Here is a 21,543-nt window from a genome sequence, read left to right as displayed (position 1 = left end):
TTTAAATTGCTGGTTTGAGGTCGTTATTTTGAAACCCTTCTCAGGTTGACTTCCCCCTTAATCCCTAAGCCTTCTTCTGTCATCTGCCAAATTATATGTAATGCACTGCAACTGGAGCGCTTTGGGCATGACACAAGTCTAAGAACTTGAAATTTGATTTAAATGTTAATTTATTGTGACAGAGTTGGGCACTCACAGCCTTTCTATGGACCTTGGCATGGGTTCAACTGCCTCCTGGCTTCTGCTCCATCCCTAGAAATGGCAGGTTCCTCCCACTTGCACGTATTTTGCTTCAAAATAGAGCCTGGCCTACTCCAAAATTCACAAAGCTATTCTTTTTGATACCATTGTTGGGTTTTAATGATACGTAGGACTAGTTATTACAGGAGTAGTTGGCATGAAACTAAAAAAAGTATATATTGGGGCTGGAGAGATGACTCAGCTGTTAAAGGCACTGGCTGCTCTTGCAGATGACCTGGATTCGGTTACTAGTACCTACACTGAGAGGATCACATCCATCTGTAACTCCAGTTCCAGGGATCTGACACCCACCTCTGGTCTCTGTGGGCTCCTGCATGCACATGGTGCATATAAACCGAGGCAGGCACACACACATACACATAAATAAATCTTTTTAAAAAAGTATATATCAACAAAAATTTCTGTTCTTCTTTTAAGTATTAAATACTTCCTTTTTTAGTAATTCTTATGTAGTAGATAAAGTAATTGTTTTGGTCTAGTCCTTTGCTGTTAGGATGGTTTGCCCATATGAAAATTATGGTGATTCCTTTTGGCAGGTTATATAGACAACCTCTGTTAACAGTGGGTTATCTTTGTTCATTAGTTTTAAGTGTCTGGAATGAAATTTCTTCCCATACCAATATTCTAAGTATTGATGGGATTCTTTAACACTACATACAAAGTAGTTGTACATAATAATAGCACATGTCTTAATCTCCATGAACTTCAATTTTCTAATTAAAAATATTTTATTGCGTTTACTCGTGTGTTTGTGGGGGTAGGGGGTTACGTGTGTGCTACACTATGCATGTGGAAGTCAGAGGACAGCTTGTGGACGTTGATTATCTCCTTTTACTATGTAGGTCCCGAGAACTGAACTCAGGTCTTTAGTCTTGGCAGTAAACTGCCTCTGCCCACTGGGTTATCTTGACAACAATTTTCTCATCTTTACATTGAGTTAACAATACCTATCTGGTAGAGTTATTGTGAGAATTAAGTTAGTTAATGCATGTAAAATTCCTTGGTATAGTATCTGCTAGCTTGTAAGTGACTAATAAATATTACCAGCATCATCTTTGGAAGATGCATTATGAATAATCTTGGAATGCTGCGGATATCTTCTTGGAGGAAGCAGGTTCATATAAGGTCCAGTGCAACACTGGTGTGTTTGGGTTGGGAGAAGGGATGGTTTAGAGTTTTAGAAAGGAGTTTTGCTGGAGTTGTGCCAATTTTGTTTGGGGAGAGAGATGGCATACAGAAGGAAACAGAGACTTTGGCTTCCTAGCATCTCTTTCTGTAGTTGGACTTGGCCTGGGAGGATGAACTGGAAGAAGGTTCATTTTTGACATCATGGCAACTGCAGCAAGTCAGATTGTAGGGAGGGAGATGGTGACATTTTAAAGCAAGTGAAAATCATTTGCAGAGAACTTACCTGAGTTATTCTGCTCATTGAATTGACTCCCTTCCCTCTCTCCTCCAGCAGGAGACCATGGCCAAAATGGAGGTGAAGTCCTCACTTCTGGACAATATGATTGGTGTTGGAGATATGGTTCTTTTAGAACCTCTCAATGAGGAGACCTTCATCAACAACCTCAAGAAGCGCTTCGATCATAATGAAATATACGTGAGTATTCATGGAAGTCATTTTGTGTGGCATTTAGGCTTGTGCTTTGTGGCAAAGAGCTGGCTTTTCTACCTCAGCCTCTTCTCTCTTTGCTTTGTATTCCTAAGAGGTCAGAGGTGTTTGTTTATATCCTCAGAGAGTTTTGAGTATTTGCTGCTTGACATAGGAGTCATATTGATAAGAGTCAAGTGAGTATTTCCCAATAGTGTTTTAAATATCAGCTAGATATAGCACATAGGCGGGGTCATATTCAATCAAGCAAAATCAGTGTTTCAGCTCAGAGAGAACTCTAAGGAACATCAGACAGAGTTTTGAAATCCATAGACACCTTTTTGGATGCCTTTGTAAGACTAGAAAAATCTAGTTACCCAGATAGCTACTCATTAAAATACAAACCCTCCTGATAGCTGTCCTTCCTAGGGACTTGACTAAATGACTAGATCAGCTTTTGTACTTGGTTCTTGTACATTGAGAATATCATGTCTTGATAAAAGAATAATGGCATATACAAAAATGCAACCAACTGGGTGTGGTGGTGCACACCCTAATCCCAGAGGCAGGCGGATCTCTGTGAGTTCAAGGCCAGCCTGGTCTACATAGAGAATTCCAGGACAGCCGGGGCTATGGGGAGACCCTGTCTCAAAAAGACAAAAAAAAAACCAAACAAACAAACAAACAAACAAACAAAAACCCTGGTAAATATATCCTGTAATAGAAAACAAAGATTTTTTAAAAAGGACTTCACCCATCTACAGTCGATCAGGACCTTTGACTTATCCTCACATAGATGGAACTGGTAAAAGAATGGAGCCAGGGGCTCCTCTTAAGCTCTTGTGACCCCTGAAGAACAGATCCTCAAATAACCTTAAGAGTAACAATAAATTGGTTTATCTGGGCCAACTGCATGGTCTTAAATACCCAAAAGGAAAGTATAACCAAAGATTAAAGGGATCAGTATAATTCTTTAAGAGTCCATGGGTATAGCTAAAGGTTACATAACAAGAAACAATGCCTGACAGGTGATACCTTCCTTTGAGTTTTTGGCCAGGGTGGCCCAAGAGACTCCCAGACAGGAACCCAGCATAGAACTGGGAAAATGAACAGCAGACCCCAATCTTATCTAAAGGAATATTGGCAGCTGATTGCTGCTAGATGAGGAAGAGCTGGTCTTCCTAAAACAAGGATCTCTAGATAGGCTGACTAGATTCAGTGGATGGACAAGCACTGGGGAACGGCTGGGGGTGCTGACAACACAGTGGACAGTAACAGGAATGACAGAGTATATGGGCTCCAGCAGGGAGTTGGGGGGAGGGCATGGGAGGATGTCACTTGGGATGTGGGTATATAGATGAATAAGATTGTTTAGGATGTTCTGTATGAAATGCACACACACACAAAATCAATAAATAAAAAAAATGAGTTATATTTCAGGAAGAAGCATAAAGTTTGCTTCATGTTAATTAATAGATGTGAAAAACATTACCATTGAATTCTACCTGATGACTTCATATCCATGCTCAGGTGCCAAGGATCTCAGAAAGTAATCAGCTGTAGTAATAATCAGATATATAGAGACTGGAGACGCATGTATGAACATCTAAGTGTTAGTTGCATTAAAAATGAGTTTTTCTGTATGAAACGGTATACTTTAATAGTGAAATGGAGATGTTTTTAAAGGTTAAAACCTCATTCAATTTTATGTCTTATAGGGTTTATACTGAGTACAGTATTGTATAACTGTATTAATTCAACTGTAAACCTAAACATTTATAGCCAATTTTGAAAGAGATGCATCTAGCTCTGGAAATTGTTATTGAATATGTCAATGCTATTGTAATGAAATGCTTCTTCTAATTATGTGGTTATTAAATAAATTATTAAACAAGTACTTCACAGTGTTACTGTAATAAGCTCTCTAAATGTATTTAAAACATGAGTTGAAAAATAGATTTATGAAGGCCAGGTGTTGTGGTACATGCCTTTAATCCCAGAACTTGGGAGGCAGAGGCAAGCGAATCTCTATGAGATGGAGCCTGGTCTTCATAGCTAGTTCTAGGCCCAGCTGGGCTACAGAGAGACCCTGTCTCAAAAACACCAAAAAAAAAAAAAAAAAAAAAAAAAAAAAAAAAAAGTATGCTGTTAATATAGCCAATGAAATGAAATGTTGATTTTCAATGCTGGGGGCCGAGAAGGAAACAGAATAGATTGGATAAAAGTTTTAATAGATTTTTGCCTTGCCTCTGAGCTGTTTCCCTCTTTTTAAAATGTGTTTCAGTGCAGGGAAATGAGCCGCACTACTGGGACATGCACTGTTTTCTTGTCTACAAATGTGGGGAAGAACTGTAAACAAACAAAAAGAGGGACAGTGAGGAAATGAAAGTAGAAACATCTTTAAGTTGTGGAACTAATGAATTACATTTGCATGCCGAATTATAAGCTTTATTAATTTCTGTCACGTATAGCTTTCATTGTAGCCAACTCAGACCATTTGGATGTCTGCAATAAAATGCCGTACATGATGCCACTTACAAACAATAGGAATTTATTTCTTATAATTCTAGGAAGTCCAAGATGAAGGGGCCCAAAAGATTCAGTGTCTGGTGAGGACCTGCTTTCTGGTTGACAGATGGTGTTGCTGTGTCCCCACATGGAAAAGTGGGGAAGCTCTATGGAACCTAAAGGCACTAATTGCATTCTTGTGGGTTCAACCCTATGACCTGATCACCTTCCCAAACCATCTGAGATTAGGTTTCAACATAGAAATTTTAGAGAGATGTAAGCACTCAAACCTTAGCACTGAGTGTAGTTCAAAGGCACTGTGGGTGATTAATTTCTTTATGAAATAAGTTATCTGGAGGTTGAGCTGCTTATCCTTCTTGATTGGCATTGTAGGCGGTGGGGGCAGTGGACAATAACGGGAGACGTGAATCTCTTTTAGACTTGTACTTTGATTACTGGATGCTAAATTGAGAAACAGTTACAGTTCAGAGTTAATGTAAAATGCTGATCCAAATGGAAAAGGCACTAAATGCTGCCACAGAGCAGGGAAGCATTGTTTGGCTTGGTGGTGAGGCCTGGCATCACCTTCCCTCCCAGTTGGAGAGTACTGCTTTAAGGTGGGAAAGCTTGGCCATTCTGCAGTTCAAATTGAAAGTATGGTCTGATATCAAATGAAAGGCAGCCTTTAATCATTGCTCTCTGAGATGGAGATAGGAAGAATCAATTACATTGTAACTTAATGGTGCTGATCATTTTTCTTTTTGGCTCTGAGCAGCACAGTTCACTGTTAGATGAATTGAAAATGGAAAGAAGAACATTATGTGCATGTGAATACCTGATTTGTTGTGGCCACTAAAAATAAGACAATCCGCTTTTTAACAAAATGCCAAGTGTTAACATTCAGGAGTCTTTAGCAGATGAAATGTCTGGATTTCAGCTCTAAATAATTTTATTTTCTAAACTATTTCTGGAATGCCTTTTCTGGTATAAGACAAAAGTAGAAAATTGATTCTAACCTGCAGATCTTGAAATACCAGTTAATGTTTTCTGTGATACTTATAGGCTACTCTTTCCATGAGTTATGTGCCTTTCTTTTCTAGCTTTAAAAACGTCATGATGGATGACAAGGTGTTCGCTAAGAGAAAAAGAAAAGCAGATAATAGAGTAATGTATATGGCAGGATCCTGCTTTTTAAAATGGGAGTGAGTTTATGAGAGTACATATGTATGTATATATACATAGAAAAAGGCTTGTTAACTCTGAGTACTGTGGTGGATTAGGAAGGGACTGGAGATAGGAGGATCACTCTTAGATCTCTATATTGTAGGACTTAAATCAAGCATAGTTGCTTTTTTAATGAAAAAAACCCTAACTGCATGATGGATATGGTTATCATGCATCCTAGCATCAAATGTCATAAATCCAACTCTTTGGAATTTTTTTTCTGGCTCTTATTCTGATGATACTCTTGCTTTTCTTTATCTCATTGGTTATTATGAAATTATTTAGCCTGACACTTAAGTCTGAGTTAAAATGTATGCAGCATCTTACTGTTTAGTGTTTCACTTTGATTTTCAATTTTGTCTCAGAATATGAAGATGCATTTAAAATCTCCTCTATTCTCACACCTTTGTTTTATTCTTTAGGTGACCATCTGGCATTAACTATCATGTGAACACATTTAATTGTGTCAATTCAGAACCATATTTGACAAGGTGGGGGCAGGGTGTCACTGAACAGGAGAATTGGCCTAGACTTTTAAACTCTCGTTGTGGTCCTAGCCTGAACAATCTCCTATGTAGCCTATCCCTAGATTGGGGAACTCTTGTTTTTTTCCATCCTGGCGTTCTTCCACCCTTTCTCCTTCCACATATCAAAAAATAAGAACTAGTGTCTGCTTTGACAGAGCTCTCATAAGAGATTGTTTTGCTCTGGATGTGGATTACTCCAGAGCCATGACAACTGTTAGTGCTCCTCTGAGCCTTTAGCCAGCTATTCTGGAGGGAGACTCCCTGTGATCCTGTCCTACAAAACTTAGAGTTGTGACTAGGGGAAGCTCTAGGCTTTGCACCTAGTCAAGGTATCAGATTACATTAGGATGTGTTTGTTTATAAGTAGCAATCACCCAGCCCAATTTAAACAGTAAAATTTCTTCATCTTTATACTCAAGTCCAGAAGTAGTCAGCTTCTAGAAGTGGGGTGACTATGTGGCTCACTGATACCAAACACTTTGTTTCTTACTATCTGTCTACTTTGCATCCATGGCAGTTGCTTCATTCCCAGGCTGCCAGGAGTAAAGCAGCTGCAATCCAGGCTTTGCACTCACACCCTGTATGCTATCTAGGACAGAGAATGTTTCCATTCTGAGTCAGAGTCCTGAGGCTTGCTCTAGTGAGGCAGCTTGAGTCATGTCCCCCCTCAGTCCAATCAGTGTGGCCAGGTGATAGGAATAGGAATGAGTTGATGGCTTAAGAAACTATTGTCTGCTCTTGGAATTGGGCTTGACTTGGTGTCTTCCAAAGACTATGAGCTGTGTAAGGGGATGGATACTCACCCGAAATAGGTCAATGGCGTAGGAATAGGAAAAGCAGGTGGATGCTGAAAAAGCCACCTACTGTAAACCATAAAAGTAGCAGAGCTGTTGTGTTGATGTTGATGCCTTGTGAGCCAGGTGCCCTGTGGGAAGCATTTGTGAGGAGTTTTAGGCTGCGTTGTGCACACAAAGACATGCTTCCGAGACTTCTGTATTGTGAACTTCTGATGGCAGAAAAGGGTAAATAGGTTTTTCAGGGGTTCTAGAGTATAGTTGAAGTCTTATGATACAGGAAACTTTAATGGAAATTTTTGGGTCCAAAAGTAATTCAAAGTTTCATTGTTTTGTAGCAGAAGCATTAAGCAGTGTACTCCTTGCAATCCTTTGAGTAAAATGCATGTTCCAAGAATATCTTCTGAGGGGGTTTAACACACTTGTTTAAATAGCACCATGCTGGTTTTGAGTGTCTGTGGCCCCATGTGGAACTGGTCCACTCATTGTTCCCAGCAAGGGCTTTGGGCTGTTTGGTCGGAGAGATGAGGAAGATCAGGTGAGATGAGACAGAGAAGAACTGGGCTGGGGTGTAACAAACACACAGGGTCAGAGGCTGTTTGCTTTTATTCCTTCCTCTTAGCAGAGACTGGCTCAAGCTGGGACCAGCTGCAGGACGTGCCTTTTGGTCTTGCAGACTCAGTGTGGGGTCAGTGTCTGGGAAATGCTAGTTGTGACATTCCCAAGCACTGCTGTTGTGTGCTTTCTGTCCTTTGTCAGACCTTCTTCCGGCCTGTCCACCCCCACCCCCAGGCTAGATTACAGCAGTGGCAGGGGTTTATTTGGACATTGTAGTGATATAGGAAGAGGCAGAACTGAGGTCCAGCCAGACATGTTCTCTTTTTAGGGTGACTGGTCAGGACTGTGGTTCTGTTCAGGAACAGGAAGGCTGCAATTTAAGAACAAGGCCCAAGGCAAATTTGGAAAGTAAAGCACCAAGGTGTCTGTACTCTGACAGGAAGTAGTTTTTGGTGACCACCAATAACTTCAGTTTATTTTCTGCCTGACTTGTCAGGTTGGGGGTCATCCAGAGGTGGAGGCCTGAATTAGTCCAGTGTTGAGATCTTTTGTTAAATTAATTGCTCTTGTAAGAGTGACTACTTTGAAAGACTAGAAAAAAATTGTCTTAATCTTTAGAAGTAATAGAGGTAGAGTGCCCATAAAATGGATTAAGCACTTTTACGACAGATACTCAGCTATCAGCAATCAGTACTGCATATTTGGTTTCAAATATTGTAAAACTAATGAAAAAAAATACTGGTTTACATTTGTACATTTACTTGAGATTTCTGAAGCACTTATCCTTTATACAAATGGCAGTCCGTACCATATGGTTACAGCATATATTCCTGGGAATAATTATGTTTTTGTTATAAAACAAATTGCTACAGACTTAAATGACTTAGAATGACATACATTTATTGCCATCCTCTGATTCAAAAGTTCAGGAGTAGTAACCTATTTGGTGGGGCCTCTGTTCAGAGTCTTCCCAGGCTGTAATGAAGTCTCAGTCAGTCAGGGCTGTGATCTCTTTGGAAATTTGGACTTTTTCCCATTTTTAGCAGAGATCAGGGCTGGAGCTTAAAATCTTAACTGATATTTTTCTTGCTACCTAGTTCTTCAATTTTTTTTTTTCTCATTTTAAAATTTCTTTTAAAAAGTCTTATGATTTTTTTTTTTTGCAGGAATTAGAGAGAGAGTGTACTGCTCTTATAGAAGACCCAAGTTTGGTTTCTAGAACCTGGCAGGCAGGCAGGCAGGCAGCTTGTAACTGCCTACAACTCCAGCTCCAGGGAGTCCAACACTTCTGGCCTCCATGGGCACTACACTCATGTGCACATACCCACACACAGACACATACATATAAAAAAATTACAAAAGTGACATGCTTTTGAAAAAAACATTTCAAATAGCAGAGAAATGTATAACAGGAAAATGTAGTTTTCTTGTGTCAGTACTCCAGTCTCATTTCCAGGAGTCATACAGGTTACTGTGGTCGTGCATAATCTTTTAGACTGTGTTCATGTAAGGAAGGACTACTTTTTTTGTTCTAGAGTTGGAAACATGAGGTTCTCTTTCTTCAGAGGCCCCATACCCTGAAAGACTTGAGTAGAACAAGAATTATCTTTAATGTTACCTCCAGCTCCATGTGAACCAAGTAGAGAAGGGGGATTCCACCCAGACCTGTTGAAATGCCTGGACTGCGTTGTGTGGGAGTGGTTTGCCATAGGCAGCATGTGGCCATTAGCTCATGGAAAAGGTGGAGAGCAAATTATGTTTATTTTCGGGAGTATTTCGCTGGTATTTGGACTAGAGACACAACATCTGAAGGTTAGATAAAACTGGGGAAAACAGACATGGTGAGGTAGAAAAGAATGGTATGTAACTTCTGAGCATAATCTATCTCTTGAAGACAGTTGCTTTTGGTAATAACTTGTTAGTTTCAACCAATGTAAACTTTCATAAACTCTTTGGTGATTGGAAAATCTCCCAAGTTGAGACACATTTGTCTGTTACCTGCTAGCCTCAGACAGTCCTTTCAAGTTGCAGGTCCTATATCATTCTTGAAATTTTGTGTAGTATTGATAATTTATTCAAGTATTTTGATTGAAGCCATACCTGGAGTTGGATTTGGAGGACATGAGGACTTGAAAAGGGGCCTCTGTTGGAATCAGTGTGGTGAGCACCCAGGAGAGACCTGAACCTGGGACCTGGCCTGCCACCCATTGTCTGTGAGCCCTGGGAAAAGTCCCTAAGCTCCTTAGAGATTGAGTACTTTATGTACTTTAGTTCACTGAATTATAGATTCCTGTGTGCTGTAAATGTTTCATTTTACATATGAGAAAACAGGTTCAGAAAGGCTCAGTGACTGACTATCCCATGGTAATGTGTTGAGTAGGAGATGAAATTAGCATTTGCATCTAGGAAATCTGACTCCAGAGTTCATGTGTTTAATGATAGTCCTGCTGACTTTACAGTTTGCTATAAACATCAAATGATGCTACAAATATGAAATCCTGTTTAGTTTTTAAAAGAATTGAATGTGATCTTCAAGATTTTAGGCTATGGGACAGGGAACGTTCAATTCTTATATCATAGGTGATCACGGTATGAGCCTCACAAGTCAGAACAAAATGACAGCAACTGAGAAGATGACCAGGCATCCCCTGCCTCCCCCCACCCCAAATATAGAAGAACTTGGGGGAAAGACTGTTATTTGTTATGTTAGCTGTAAAGCAAGTGATTGACAGCTATACATGGTTCTTTATGAGCTCAAGGTAGAATAGGACGCCATTCAGCTCAGGGTACCCATGGCCAGTTCAATTGCACATGCATCGCTTCTGTTAGTCTGTCTACAGTACAGATGAGTTTTAATGGTAGTCCTGATTTTTAAAGAAAAGCTGTTTTGTTTATTGAAACTCTGAATCGGAGGGGCTGAAAGGTGAGATAATAGCATGGCATTCTGGGAAAGACATGGACTCTGAGCAGACATAGCAAAATTTGAAATCTAGGACACTTGCAAGTGTTGTGACCATTGGCAGAAACTGAAGTTCTCTTGTCCATAAGATGAATATTGTATTGCTTACCTTACTGTGCTTACATCTGATGCCTGACACCTAATGGGAGTGCAATATGTAGGTGCTGTGGCTGTCTTAGAAACTAGGAAACAGAATGGGGATTCTTCAAGGTTTTAGACCTTAGGATTTTCTTCCTTTAGATTTCTCCGAGTCTGTTTTCTGTTGCTATAAAAGAATACCCAGGTTGAGTATTGTTTTTTTAAGAGTAAGAGATTTATTTGACAAATTATTCTGGTGGCTGGTGGTTCCAAACAGCATGGCTCTGTTGTACTGGAGATGATTTCCTGACTATATCACAATGGTAGAGTAATAGAAAAGGAAAGGTTTGTACGCAAAAAAGATCACATGGTGAGACAGGAAGCAGAGGGACTATGGGGCTAGGTTCTTTTCATAGCAGCCCTCTCAAGGGACTGAACTGTATCCTGTGAGAACTATATCAATCTCTTCTGAGAGTGGCACCTCCAGTGAGTGACCTAATCATCTCCCACTGGGTCCCACCGCTTAAAGTGTCCCCCCGCCCCGTCCCCACCTCAATACCACTCCACCCAGGATCAAGGTCCCAGTACACAAACATTTGGGGGATGCACTCAAACCATATCCAAACATAGCAAGGTTTTATCCCTCTCTTCCCAGCCTTTTCTTTCCTCCTTCTGTCCCTCCTACTTTCTTCTGCTTTTGTCTTCATTGTACAGATTTCATTTTTTGCTGTATTACTATTTTCAGTTAGCCCCATGATCCTATTGTCAAGATTTATGGCAAATAGGCTATCAGTAACACAGCACCACTCGGTACCCTAACAAAGAGTTTGACTGGGTTTGGAGAACAGTATATATTTGGAAAATCCTTGTCCCTTTTCAGAATTTGCCTCATGATGATGTGGTAGTATTATCCTGCTCTAAAGTAAAGGCAGCCTGGGCTGGTATTTTTAGTTGGCATTTCAATGTGGCATGGAACTCATATATAGTTCTTTAATTTATAGTCTGAAATGACTGACAGCCCAGGAATGAAAGATTATAATATGATGGTAGGGTAGGCATGTCTTAGGCTAAACCAACAGACCTTGATGATGTCATTTGCTGCTACAGCTTGCTTGACCTCTTGGTCTATTCATGGGCATCTGATCTGAGGACAGTGATTTAAGGCACAGCCTAGATAAAAAGATGAACAGAGATTCTTTTTCCAAACTGAGATATGCTGGAAGAATAAAATATTGACAGAAGCAAGACTCAGCAGTGATGGTGTCAGGAGGGGTCACGTGGGCCACACAGAAGCAGACTGCACATCTTTGAAGTAGACTGGCTGTGAGTAGAAAGTGAGAACACAGGCGGAAGACAGGAGGGGGCTGTGAATTGGGCTCATAACCATTCTCCTGGCTCCTAGTTCTCGAGTAGCTCTATGATAGGTGTTCATGGCATCCTGGTCCTGGGTGTGCAAGAGTCTATACAGCAGCTGAAGGAGCTTGACCAAATCACAGCTGTCTTAGCATGGACCTTGATGTAGAACTCTGAGGCAAAACTACCACTAATTGCGTACATTATTTCAGCCCTGTGCCTCCAGGTTTTTCCCTTGTAAAAAGAGGCTAGTATTAGTATCAAATACACACACACACACACACACACACACACACACATACACATACATATCCTAATGTATATAAGTATCAAATATATAGCATATATTAGCAAATATATTTGATTTATTATATATCTTTTGCATATATATCACAAATATGTTCCTGAGACTAGAGATGTGAAATACATACAAAGGATTTTATTTTTTCAGTTATAAGTTCCAGAAAGATACCTAAATCTGTTATTGATCTCACATCTGTAATTTCTACTTTCACCATTCCGCACAGTTTTAAACTGCGTGGATAACAACCGAAGCATTTGGGAGGTCATGCTGTGTCTTCTAATAAAATAAAACCCCAAAGACAAAGCATCTCTTAAGAAAATTTAGGGAGTCGTACAGATGGCCAGTTGAAAGCACTGAGACACATAATATGTTTGTGTCTTGTGATGGACTCCCAGGATCCAAGCCCTAAGCAGAGAGTGGCTTCCTCATGGTGGAATGAATAGTTTGTTGTCATTTCTGAGGATTCCCAGAACTTATTTTGTGGAGTCATTTTAGTGCTTCATTAAGGCACACCTCATGTGCTCATTTGGTAACTCAGTATTTCCTGTATACAAAGACCAATTTTTAAAATTATTTTATTTATTTATTTATTATTATTATTATTTTATGTGTATGCATGTATTGCCTGCATGTAGGTAAGTGCATCTGTGTCGTGCAGTGCCTGTGGAGGCCAGAAGAGGCTGTCAGATCCCTTGGAACTGGAGTTATGGACAGTTGTTAGCTGCCATGTGGGTGCTGGGATTCAAACCCGGGTCTTCTGCAAGAATAGCCAGTGTTTTAACTGCTGAGCCATCTCTCCAGCCCCACAAACACCCCTTTTATTTAAGTCTTTAAGGCTTGGCATTATAGGACCGGATAAGTTTAGCTGAGATATAAGTGTCAGAGTCCTGATTTGGCTGTTAACACACCGGTCAGTAGATTCTAGTGCAGCCACACAGAGATTATGCAACCATAATAGATATTGTTTATGGGATGCTTGCTGTGCGTTTGGGGTGTGCTTAGTGCTTTGACTTATAATCTCATTTAATTCTCAGATCCTCAGGGAGGAATTAGCGGTATTCCCTCTGTATGCATGAGGAAAGTGGGGCAGGGAGAAGTTAAAAATGGGCCCAGCTTCACACAAAACAGAAAGATTTGCCAGATGATTTGGAGCCAGTTTACACAATGTTTCCAATCCATCTGAAGCATAACTATCAGGGAGTGGTGCATAATCTGAATTGAGAGCTCCAGTACTTAAGTCAAGGTGATCTGAGTTCATATTTAAGCAGTTCCATCATCCAACCTCTTTACCTCACACTGACGTGTCTGATTTCAAAACTGCTCTTGTACTGCCCTGCCCGCCTTGAATTTCATGGTTCTCCAGTCAGAGCCCTCTCTCTTCCCCCTCCTTCCCCTCTCTTCTTCTTTCCTCTCTCCTTCTGTCCTCTCTTCCCTCATCAGTCTCCTTCTCCCTTCCCCTCTCCTCCCCTGCTAAGGATATGATCCCATGCTTACTTTCTCTCAGGGTAGCTTTGCTGTAGGGAAGCCATTTCATTTCCTGTCCCTGAAATGTGCCTGGGCAGGCTTTGGTGCCTTAGTTTGTGTTTAATCTATTTGTAGCAGGTGTCAGAATTTCCCTGCGGTTTAAGACTGAAGAGTATTTCCTTGCACAAGTGCACTTCCAGAATTCATTCATGTATTTACTGTCAATGAACACTTGGTTGCTGTCTTGTTTTGGCTATTGAGATAATGCTGCTAGCAATATGGGCATACAAATAGGTGTTTGAATCCCTAGCAATTCATCCTTTGAAAAATAAATTAGGAGATTACTTACTTAGCTCATAAAAGGGGGAAGGGGGTAACTCTCACCTAAAACCAAAATCTCATGTGCTGCTTTTTGGTTTATATTGCTTTACCCAAGTCCTGTTCCTCTTTTAGATTTGCTGAATCTTCTACCTTCCCTGAACATTTCTGGGACTTTGGCAGTTCACAGTAACCCTCCTTCATCTAGACCTTGAACACTCATTTAGATAATAACATAGTGAGGCTTGGACTCAGCCAAAAGTCACATTCTTTTCATCTTCTTTAGTGTCTAGAGTAGTTAACTTTTTTATTTCTCCCCTTTGAGATAGGGCTTTGCTGGGTAGCCCAGGCTATCCTTGAACTGTAATTCTTTATATAGTCGAGGCTCACCTTGGTTATCCTTCTACCTCAGCCTCTCTAATGCTGGGATTATTGGCTTGTGCCACCAGAGGAGTTAACTGTGAAACTTTGTTTTTCTGTTTAAAAGACTCAACCTTCTCAGCTCTTTTAAGAATGCTTCAAGTGTGATTAGACTGTGGCAGTATCTTATATTTCACATGATACTTTGTATAAAATTGGTCTTTAATAAATGTGTTTCCTGTTCATTTGACAGTCAGTTATATCATTTTGTTTATACAGTCCTGTAGTGGTTATTTTTATCCTTGTCTTGGTGCATCTTGGTTTTGAACCCTTTCTACTTCAGATATGAAAATAGCACGTCTTGGAGAGTTGCATTCAGAGGACTCCCCCACTTTAAAATATTTTCTTTAAAGTCATTTTAGAGTAAATAATAAGCAAGCTATATAAGTAAATGTCTATTAAATTGACACTTTTCTGATTTATTTCTGATACCGAGATAATTATTATGATTTTTTTTCCTGTGGAGATGTTTTCCTTGCAACTTGAAGGCTCTTTCCCTTTCTTCTTTTTATTCATTCTTGGTGGTATAAAGATTTCAGCATCTATCAGTTGAATGGTTCAGTGGGAAACTTCTGCTCAGGTGACAGCTTCATTGTACAAAGGTTGAAGATGCTTTGTATGGCAGTATATAATCTGAGGGCTTTGGGATTAAGTTGTTGATTGTGTACTCTAAGGAAGGCAGCCAATTTCTGGCTCCTTGTCTGAATATACTTCTGCTGACTAATCTGGCTATATGACTGCACTCCATGCTTGTGACCGTTAAGATAAGAATTAATGACCATGTCCTGTGTATTTAGTAATAACTTAGTAGAAAGGTGGTACGTGCCTTTAATCCCAGCACTTGGGAGGCAGAAGCAGGTGGGTCTCTGAGTTTGAGATGAGTTTGGTCTACTTACTGAGCTCCAGGCCTGCCAGGGTTACGTAGTAAGAGCTATCTTAGAACAAAAACAAAACAAAGCAAAAAACCAACAAAACACCCAAAACGAAAAAGAAGAAAGGCACTTAAATGTATATTATCTGACAACACTTTCATGTGTGTTTGGGACTGAGTTTTTAAGGAACTCCACAGATATTAAATAATTAAAATTCCACAAATAATTAAAATTCATTCTCAAGAAAATAAGGAAGCTGAGTGGTATGTCAGTGGTGATAGGGACGGAGGCTCTGTGCAGCCCCCTGCAGCTGCCTGAGGAGTTCTTTCAGAGACTTCCACTGGGAAAAAGCCAAGATTCCTGGTTTTACACCAGAAAAGAATTTCAGGACAAGTGAGTATGCAATAGGGTTGGAGTTTATTAAAAGACATTAAAAATACTTTATGTGTATGAATGTATTGCCTGCATGTGTTTAAGTGCACCCATGTCTTGCAGTGCCCACGGAGGTCAGAAGAGGGCGTAGGATCCCCTGGAACTGGAGTTGTAGACGGTTGTTAGCTGCTATGTGGGTGCTGGAAATTGAACCTGGGTCCCTCTGCAAGAGCAGTCAGTGCTCTTAACCACTAAGCCATCTTATCCCTCCAGCACCAACAGATTTTTTTTTTTTAAATCAAAAGTGTAATTTATCATTTTGCACCCTCCAGTGTCCAGTACACAGTCAGTTATAAAGGTCAACATTTAGGATACTAGGAAGTTTTTAGTATTGTTTATATGATCACAAACTTTTCAAAAAATTATTTATTTAATAACCACATACTTAGAAGAAGCATTTCCTTACATCAGCATTGACATATTCAATAAAAATTTCCACAGCTAGGATGATTCTCTTTCAAAAGTGGCTGTAAATTTTTAGGTTTACAGTAAAATGAATACAGTTATACAATATTGAACTCAGTATCAACCCTGTAAGATATAAAATTGAATGTGTTTTTACCCTGTAAATAAGATCTCCATTTCAAGATATGCTGTTTCCTACATTTTTTAATATTATTCTTTAGTTTTTTTTAGAAGAAGCATATCATTACAGCCTTAACATGCCCAATGCATTTCTAATCTCTATATGCATGACTATCACTGGTCACAGTCGCCCACCTTCTGAGCTCCTCGGCATCTGAGCATGAATACAAACTCGGAGGAGTAAATTTTTATGCTTTGAAGAATTATTATTTTTTTAATCATTATACTTTAAAATTTTTTAATAACTACGTGATTAGAAGCTTTTCAGTACAGCTTTAACATATTCGGTCCATCTCTTTCACAGTGGGTGCAAGTTTCTAGGTTCACAGTTGAATTAATACAGTTATATAATATTGAACTCAGTATAAGCCCTGTAAGACATAAAATTGGATGAGTTTTTAATTTTTAAAAGAGATCTCCATTTCATTTTAGAATACATTGCTCCTTGCAAACAGACTCATGGTTTTTGCTACTAACGCTGACTATATTTGTCTGATTATTACTAGTCATACTTGGTTGCACTCAGATCCTTGGCACCTGTGTATGGCTATAAAGTCGTCGGGTAGATTTTAATGTTTATCACCTCTACTAATTAACATGATGTAAATTTCCATGCTTCCTCCTCAAATATAATACATGTGTGTGTGTGTGTGTGTGTGTGTGTGTGTGTGTGTCACTCAGAACATCCCAAACCATTTCATTGGACTGTACACCCACTTCCCAGATAGCACCCTCCCATAGCCCCCCTCCCCCCAGTAGAGCCCTTATACTCTGATATCCCTGCTATTGTCTGCTGTGTTGTCGGCACCCCCAGCCATTCCCCACTACTTGCCCTTCTGGTGAATCAAGTCAGCCTATCTAGAGGTCTTTGTTTTAGGAAGGTCAGCTGTTCCTCATCTGGCGGTAATCAGTTGTCAATATTCCTTTAGATAAGAGTGGGGTCTGCTGTTCATTTTCCCAGTTCTATGCTGGGTTACTATCTGGGAGTCCCTTTGTTCACCCTGGCCAACAACTCAAAAGAAGGTATCGCCTTGTCTGGCATTGTTGTTTGTTATGTAGCCTTTATCTATGCATATGGACTCTTAAGAAATTATATTGGCCCCTTTAGTCTTTGGTTATACTTTCCTTTTGGGTGTTTAAGGCCATGCAGTTGGTCCAGATAAACCAATTTTCTTTTACTCTTTAGGTCGTTTGAGGATCTGTTCCTCAGGGGTCACATGGGCTTGGGAGGAGCCCCTGGATCCTTTCTTTTACCAGTTCCGCCTATGTGAAGATAAGTCAAAGATCCTGCTCGACCAAAAGACAGATTTTAAGCACAAGGCTTCTAGATCATAGGGAAGTAGTATATCTTTACTATAAGGAAGGTCTTGTCTTGTTTGTGAGATTCCCAGAAAAATATCCAGAAAGGAATGAGTCCCTGCCCAAAATCATATGCATTCAGGTCTTAAAACTTTGTACCTCACTGTTTAAACATAAAAATATCTGTATATGAAAGAACTATATGCTGAGGGGTTAAGAGCACTTGCTGCTCTTGCATGGGACCCAGGTTCAGTTTGTAGCATCTACATCAGGTAGTTCACAACCTTTTATAACTCCAGTTCCAGAGGATCTAATGCCCTTGTCTGGTGTCCCTGTGCACCTGCATGCATGTGGTGTGTATACACTCACATATGTGCGTATACACACACACACACACACACACGCACACGCACACACATGCACATACACATAAAATACAAAAAGAAAAACATCTCTATGTCAGCAACTTTCTCAGTATATTCGTTGTTATGTTAGAATTCTTGCTTTTCAGCTGGTGAGTGGTTTCAGCAAAATAGCTGCCCCATGTATAACTAAGACTAGGATCACATCTTAGCAGGGAAGGGAGTGGGAAAAGGATAAGGGAGATGGGAGAGGAAAGAAGGAGGAAGGAGGAGGAGAAAGGAGGGAGAGTGATCTGACTTTGGAGAACCATGAATTTCAAGGTGGGCAGTACAAGAGCACAGACATGTCAGTGTGTGGTGAAGGGGTTGAATGACGGAACTGCTTAAATCTGAGTCCCGATCATCTTAAGTACTGGAGTTCTCAACTCAGATTTGGCACCACTCCCTGATACTTATGCTTCAGTTCGATTGGGAACATTGTGTAAACTGTGGCTCCAAATCACCTGGCAAATCTTTGTTTTGGGTGAAGCTGGGCATATTTTTAACTTCTCCCTGCCCCACTTTCCTCTTATTTGCAGAGAGAATACCACTAATTCCTCCCTGAGGAGCTGAGAATTAAATGAAATTGTAAGTCAAAGCACTAAGCACACCCCAAACGCACAGCAAGCATCCCATGAACAGTATCTATTATGGTTACATGAACTTTGTGTGGCTCCACTAGAATCTACTGACCGCTGTGTTAACAGCCAAATCAGGACAGTGACACCAATATCTCACCTAAATTCATCTAGCCTTGTAATGCCAAGTTCATCTGGGACCTCTTTAAATAATGTTGATCCCTGGTTCTTTCCCAGATCATTGAAATAGTCTCTGAGGAGTGAGTGAATTCTGCCAGAACTTTCTTGTAGAATAGGGTGCATAGCTTTTTGCTCATATGCTTTGACTGTTCAGGGGCCCTTCTCTTGGTTCCAAATTGTGGTCTGGCTAGAACGTCTGCTGGATTGATAGTCCTTTAGAAAAAAGAGATCCGGTTCACTGTAGTCACATGAGGAACTCAGGTATTGTTTGCTGTTTGCAAGGCATCTGTTTAGAGTGCTAGAAGTACTTGAAATATGCAGATGGAGATGATTTTGACTTAGGAATGTTTGCACATTCTTGATTTGATCTCTGCCTTGGAGAAGTGACGGGGAGATCTGTTCACTGAATGTGCCTTTTATACAGAGATTCCCCCCTTCCCCTTTTCTTGTTTCCTTCTTCCTTTTTTCCTTCATCCATCCTAGATATTGGAGGTTGGTCACACAAGACAGTGACAGGCAGGGGAGGAAGCGTTCCCTTGCCATGTTGATGGAGTGTTAGACCAACGACTGGGGGCCCTGAGGTCAGGAGCATGTGTCAAGGGGGGAGGTGAGCCATAAAGTGGCTGAGTGGCTACTTGGCAATGAACTTTCTGTTCTTTTTAGAACATAATGCAATAGAAGATGCCAGTGTTTGCATTTAAGTCCAAATGTTAATTGATGTAGAAATGAACTGCCCTGTCAATTCTCTGATCCCTGAAAAGGTTTTAATCTGGTGGTGCAGTTACTTGAATGTAGTGCTGTCCAGGACAAAACTGGAGTGGAATTTTAGTCCCATCTAACCAATCAACCGCTCTCAGGAAATACCTGTTGTGCCTCCAAGGAAGGAAGGAAGGTTGTGTCTGAATATTTGATTTTTTTTTTTTCTCCCTACTACTACTGTGGAGATATTTAAATCTTTGCACATAGAACCTTCCAAGAAGAAACCCATCAGTAGCAAGGACAGATACCCTAGTGGAGAACATACCTCTTAGGAGTTCAAGGCTCAAAGATGTGTGCCTGAAGTAGAATGGATGTAACTGGCCTGGCAGGGATGAGGATATTCCAAAGAGACATATGTGACCCAACCCTAGCTATCAGATTATTAAAACAGTGGTCCCAGGAAACTGAAATTTCTCTAGGAATCTCAGGCTGAGAGAAGGAGAAAGCTGGAGGTTGCTACCAGCCAAGGGAGGAATTGTGTCCTGGAAAGAGATTTCATACAGTCCTGCCATGTCAGACAACCCTGAGAGAGAGATGGAAGCCTAAACAGTGCAATGGAGCAGGACCACACCTCGACAGACTGCCTTCTGTTTACACCTTACCCTGATGTTAAAACCCCAAAGAGACTTGGGGAGCTGTCACTGGCCCTCTCTGTTCTTCCCAATGTGACCACATTAAGTCTCCTTTTTCAGCTTTTCACTATTGCTTGTTTGTTTAGTTGACTTGTTAGGGCTGCCAGGGTATCTGCTCTCATCTTAACTCTAGTGACATGGAGAGAGTGTTATTTCTTATTTACATTGATAAGGCTTGTCCTGAATGACCTCTTTTGTGATTTGCTGAAAGATATAGGTATATCAGTTATTGTTTCTATGTAACAAACCACTTCCAGAAATTAATGACCTAAAGTGATAGTCATATGACTTACAGCTCTCTGGGATAGCAGTGCAGGCTGAGCCAAGCTTTGCTGGTCTCACCTGGCTCCTTCTGCTGGTCTCACCCAGGATTTCCCCTATGGCTTTAGGTATCTGGTGGCCTCTGTGGCTAATGGTTTAGGACGGCTCACTCATGCATTCTATAGCACAGGTTGTAGGGCAGGTCACACTGGCTCCCCATCTAACCACTCCATTGATAGGCCGAGCTCATTTACCTCAACAGCATACGATAGTTGTTAAGGAGCCACATCCGAACCCACATAGGGTTTTTAGAACTCTGTGTGGCTCTCATTTGCTGTCTCTTTGATCATCCAAGTCTGAATTCAAAGAGTGAGAAAAGAAATACTACCTTTTGAAAGGGCAAGTGATACAGTCTTGTTTTAAAGAGGACATATACAGGTAGAAGAAAATTTTCTGACCATATTTGTAAATAGTCAACCACTGTTGAGCAGGAAACTGAAGGGGAAGGATGTAGCTTAAGGATTTGCTCACAGATAACACATGGCTTACAGGCTTAATAAAATAGTAGGTACTGCATACAGTGAATTTGGTATTGTATTTCAACATAATAGTAACTGAGAATCAGTGGACTATACCATCCACTTTTTTGGTGACTGTAGCTGGTATGAGTCAGTCATTCAGTTAATGGATACATACTGAATTAGTAGTTCTGGGTGGTGGGGAGTATAGCTGGAGGGAAAAAACAGCACAACTAATTCAGTGTGCATACAAGTTACAAATAAAAAATGTGGCTTTTGATTTTGAAATCGAGGCAGCAGAGTTCATTCTCAGGAATGCCACAGCGGCAGATTTTTATCAAGAGCTTAGCCATTGGAAAATTTGATTTTTAAAGAGCTACTTAGTAATTGGTTTCTCTGCTAACAGAAAAAAAAATCTACATACTTAATGATTACTGCAGCCAGCTGGGTAGGGTGGCACATACCTTTAATCCCAGCACTTGGGAGGCAGAGGCAGGCGGCTCTCTGTGAGTTCAAGGCCAGCCTGGTCTACATAGTGAGTTCCAGGCCAGCTGGGGCTACAGAGAGACCCTGTCTCAAAAAGACCCAAACAAAGCAACAACAAAAATTACTGCAACCAAGAATTTACTTTTTTTTTTATACAAAAGAGAAAAATCCAAGTGCT

General features: G+C 40.4%; 1 protein-coding gene across 6 annotated transcripts in view; it reads left to right on the top strand.

Annotated features, from left to right (window-relative positions):
- Myo1b (myosin IB) overlaps positions 1-21,543 on the top strand; it is a 181,346-nt gene that overhangs the window by 31,045 nt on the left and 128,758 nt on the right. For 5 of the 6 annotated variants that reach the window (XM_029564750.1, XM_029564749.1, XM_029564745.1 and 2 more), the window contains exon 2: positions 1,721-1,864. In XM_029564750.1, coding sequence (XP_029420610.1) covers positions 1,730-1,864 — 135 coding nt within the window. In that variant the 5' untranslated portion in view covers positions 1,721-1,729. The remainder of the gene's footprint in view (positions 1-1,720; positions 1,865-21,543) is intronic. The other variant, XM_029564746.1, reaches the window with a different exon arrangement.

The sequence above is a fragment of the Nannospalax galili genome, unplaced genomic scaffold, assembly GCF_000622305.1.
Source record: "Nannospalax galili isolate Female #2095 unplaced genomic scaffold, S.galili_v1.0 scaffold115, whole genome shotgun sequence".
In the NCBI taxonomy this organism is placed as follows: domain Eukaryota; kingdom Metazoa; phylum Chordata; class Mammalia; order Rodentia; family Spalacidae; genus Nannospalax; species Nannospalax galili.
The sequence above is the reverse complement of the archived record's forward strand: the minus strand, read 5'-3'. Positions and strand labels throughout refer to the sequence as shown.